At 50.3% G+C, this 4,329-nt stretch overlaps 1 protein-coding gene across 1 annotated transcript; it reads left to right on the top strand.

Moving 5' to 3' along the window:
• Window positions 1-687: 687 nt before the first annotated feature.
• On the top strand, window positions 688-1,187 carry LOC116879549 (protein CEBPZOS-like). The gene has a single exon (XM_032877899.1). The coding sequence runs from the start codon at window positions 703-705 to the stop codon at window positions 943-945; it is 243 nt and encodes an 80-aa protein (XP_032733790.1). The 5' UTR covers window positions 688-702; the 3' UTR covers window positions 946-1,187.
• The last annotated feature ends 3,142 nt before the right edge of the window (window positions 1,188-4,329 follow it).

Here is a 4,329-nt window from a genome sequence, read left to right as displayed (position 1 = left end):
CAACCTGCCTTTTCTTCTCAGCTTCCTCTGACTCCCCTGCACAGTTAGTGCTTCTGTCTTCTGGGGTCCCACAGCACAAGCTGGATTTACTGGATCTGGGCTCTGATATGGGCAGGACTGGGAACCAAAGGCCCCTTGTTTGTGGTGGGAACATCAGGAACTGGGAGGTGGGGTAGGTCCAGCCACCTGTGAAAGGAGTCTGGAACAAACTGGAACTGCTACTTGGGGTTAAGGCTTGAAACACCTGCATCCCTAAGAAGGCAAGTAGTGCAGAGAAGGCTGGGAAGACAGTTCTTGGGCCAGGCCCTGGGCCCTTGACTGAACGGGCCCTGTCTTCCATACTGGCATTTCGAAAGCTCTAATCTGCCATTGCAAAGCTTGTTTTGGGGATGAGCACTTTAGAAGGCCGGGTGGGAGCAATGACAAGATCTGGAAAGGTGGGGATGGGCATGGGAAATGAACACAGTAAAAACAACAAAGAAAAAAGAACTTCTACTGCAGACTAAAATTCCAAAGGACTGGGAAAAACTAATCATAAGAAGAGTGAGAATTAAAATCAACTATGAGGAGATGAATTCATTCAGAGGAAATGGAGATATGAGAAAATAAGAAAAAAAAAATAAGCATTTTGAGATCTCCATAGAGGAAAAAACAATATTTGTAAAAATAACAAGAAATGAGCCTGTGTGTCAGCACCTCAGGATGGCCCGCACTATGGAACCAGTGGCAAAGAAGATCTTTAAAGGAGTTTTAGTAGCTGAACTCTTGGGCATTTTTGGAGCATATTTTTTATTTAATAAGATGAACACAAGCCAAGATTTCAGGCAAATGATGAGCAAGAAATTTCCCTTCATCTTGGAAGTTTATTACAAATCCATTGAACAGTCCGGAATGTACGGAGTCAGAGAGCAAGATCAAGAAAAATGGTTGAATAGCAAAAATTAGGACCAGTCATCGCGTTCAGCCTCCCTTCTAAGCTGTTTGTGACCTTTGTGGGGGAAAAGAAAGATGAGCACACCACATTGTGGACTCCTGGCCCCACAGAAGAAAACAGAAACTTCTGGTCTGCCATGGCTCACCGTCATTCCCATCTATTATGCAAATCCCTGCTTTTGTTTGTTGCTTTCCTTTGGCATTTATTGTTAAAGATTACTGTTTAACAAATAAAAGACTAGGAGAAGAAAGGAAAAAAAAATAACAAGAAATGATAAAATAAAGAACAAGTTAGCTTTGGGAAGGAATGGTTTAGAAATCTGGGTGTAAAAGCCATGCTAATCAAGTGGATAGATGAAAGAATCAAAGACAGAATTAATGAACTGAAGGTTAGAAAGCAACTCGCTGGTCTAAGAAGATGAAAAGATGGGAAAGAATATAAGAGTCAGGTTAGGAAGGAGTGACAGAGAAGGAGTAGTAGAGGGGATGACCGAGAATCTTCCATAATTTAAGAAAGATGTGACTTCAGAGTAAAAACTTGCACGGGATGCTGAGCTGGATAAACATAAGGAAATTGAGAGAGAGACCCCCTAGACCCCCATCCCCCACCCTAGGTCACCTTCTCCTTCTCATTGGTAGCATTGGGACACTGGTCATGAGACTCTGGCTCCATGTCTGTTTGGGTAACATGTAGGTGGTCTGTTGTCTGGTTTCTAGAAGGTGCTCAATAAACATATGCCAATTAATATTTGAATAGCCGGCAGATGAGTAAGTCATCGTTGAGAGAAACTTGTCCCTGTGTCCCATTGCCCAGCCAGGGCCTGGGGATAGGAGAGTCACTGTAGAGGAGTGTGGGAAGTGCCAGGGACAAGCTCATGGCCTTGCTCTGGTAGGGCTGGCCAGGCAGGCTGCCAACGTGGAGGGCCACTCTGAGGGCCAGTGTGCCTGGGGGTGGTAGGAAGGAGCTGCATGCCCTCTGCAGGGGGGAGCCCACTCAGACCACACTCAGGGACATGTGAGGACCGGCTTTCCCATGAGATCTTTCTGGTTTCCCTGCCTGGAGAGCGGCTGGCCCAGTAGAAGTACGAACTCATTCTCTATAAATATGTGATTAACGATGAGTTATTAATAGAAGAGCAACCTTAAAGCAGCATGATCAAATATTGATACAGCACTTTACGGGTTCCAAAGGGCTTCACGTTTGTTATCTCATCTAATCCCCATAACATCCACAGAGGATATTGTTAGCATAATCATTTGATAGGCTGGGAAAAACTAGGTTTGGAGAATTGGAACGGGTCACCCGAGCTCCCTGAACTCCTGGGGGGCAGAGCTGGGGCTCTACGGGGCGGCCTCTGGCCACTGGCCTCTGCTCTTCCTGGCCTCTGTCCTCCTGCTTGTCCAGGCAAAGGCTGGCTGCCAGTGATCTTTGCTCCCCAGAAACAAAGGGTTTAGTGAGTAACTGAAGAATGTATACAACACGGCATAGCCGGCCACGTGTACTGTGTTCCCGGCCACCGAGCGGGGCTTCCCCGCCTGCCTCCACAGAGAACACAGGAAGTGGAGTGCGTGTAGGCCAAGAACAGACGGAGGTGTGCGGGGGTGACTGGGACGCTTTCAGGGAGGTAAGGAAGAGAAGAGAGGGGGTACTTTCCCTGCTTTTCCTCCTCCACGTCTGGATCCAGCACTCAAGGCTGCCCTGCTCGCATTTTGTACACGGGCTTTACTTTTACTCTGGCCCTTGATGGGTAGTCCGTGGGCCCACAAGGGAGGCAGGCTAAGCACTCCTGCTTTGGCATGCCGGAAGACCCAGACTCCCGTCCCAGCTGAATTCTTCCTGAGCCCTGAGCCCTAGCATTTTGAAATTTCCAGTGTTTTAATCAAACCAGGGGAAAAGAAAGCAAGCATGTGAATAATGGCCAAAGACCGCCGTACACACGTGGAGGTCTTCGGTCCGTATCGGCTTGGCCAGCAGAACCCAACCATCTCCCCACAGCTGTGAGGGGAGGGCGGAATGGGGCGCACGCAGGACCACACACCAGATAGACTCAAGGGCGGGTTTTTCGAACGTGCAACGTGTGAAAGTCGATGACAGCTTCTGCTTCCAAAATATCTATTCATAAAATAATCAATGGACCTATTTGTGAACAACTCATTCAGCAAATATTTATTGTGCTCCTGGTCGCCTGGAAATGACTAAGGGGAGGCCTCGGCCACAAGGAGCTCACTGCCACAGGGGAGAAATCAGGCAGGGTAGAAAGTTTGAGGCGGTGACTGAAGCTATGGGCGCAGTCTCCTTGCGACCCTTCCTCCCAACGCTGTGGTTTGTGAGCACGGTGCTGCGTTTCAGTGTTTCTACACACGCACATTCTGAAAGTCAGACTGCTCTTCCCCTGTTTCATTTAATTGGGTGGATTTTCACTTGCAAAGAAAATTCTACTTAATAGCGGAAACAAGAGGAAGGGAGAAAGGAAGGCTTTGTGCAGCAGGGCCGGCTGGGCTTGGGAGGAGGCAGGAGGCAGCAGGGGCGGGAGGAAGGAGCCCCAGGAGAAGCCCTGGGCCAGCTGCTGAGCCTCCCTCTGCTGTGATGACAGAGTGTGGCAGAGACCATGTATTTCTGGGGTTTGTTTAGGACAGAAGGAAGCTCCTGTCTGTCCATCCTGACAGAGCCGCAGAATGGGATGAGTCCCTTTTGTCTGCCGTTTGGACATGGTGGAATCTCATCTGGTGGCTGTGTTAACTGGTCTTTAGCTGTCATTCTTTCAAACTGCTGTCCTCCACCTCCACCCCGCGCCTGCTGGCTGCGTCGGCCTTGGCCAGGTTCACACAGCGGCTCCTGCCCCCCTCCTGCGGCACTTAGCACCTTCTAGAGTGAATGGGTCATTACTAGGTCTCTGCCTTCAGACAAGTCCTCTGGGGTCCTCTGCTGCCCTCCCAGTCCTCAGTACCAGGCACAGGGCCTGGGCAGGAGCACCCGGACAGGAGCAGAGTCACCTTGCCGAGGGTGGGAGGGAAAAGGACAAGGGAGCACTCCAGGGGCATGGAGATCGAGGCTTGTAGCTGGGAGTGAAGTGCTCTGTCTTTCCTCTTTGCACCCCCAGGTACCCTCCAGCATTCTGCTCCTCTTCCCCCCAACCGGCCAGATGTGGAGATGCTGGCTCTTCCCGAAGCACTTGCCCCACCAGGTGAGAAGAGCACCAGCAGGGCCCCTGGAGAGAGGAGGGTGCTTCTGCTGTTGCAGGAGTGCGGGTATCATGGGGTTGCACGTTATGGGTGCTGTTGATCAAGGGGGGCACCCCAAGTGTCACAGCACTGACTGTGCTTGGACCCACCACTCCTACTCACCGAGTCTGTTTCCACCTGTAAAATGGGGGTAATCACAGCAACTCCCAGGAT

The sequence above is a fragment of the Lontra canadensis genome, unplaced genomic scaffold (assembly GCF_010015895.1).
Source record: "Lontra canadensis isolate GAN:19392208 unplaced genomic scaffold, GSC_riverotter_1.0 scaffold3, whole genome shotgun sequence".
Taxonomy (NCBI): domain Eukaryota; kingdom Metazoa; phylum Chordata; class Mammalia; order Carnivora; family Mustelidae; genus Lontra; species Lontra canadensis.
Note: the sequence above shows the minus strand (reverse complement) of the source record. Positions and strands in the feature narration are given on the sequence as shown.

Bases quoted from the DNA above. Each gene is read 5' to 3' on its own strand.
- LOC116879549 (XM_032877899.1), top strand. From the start codon at position 703: ATGGCCCGCACTATGGAACCAGTGGCAAAGAAGATCTTTAAAGGAGTT.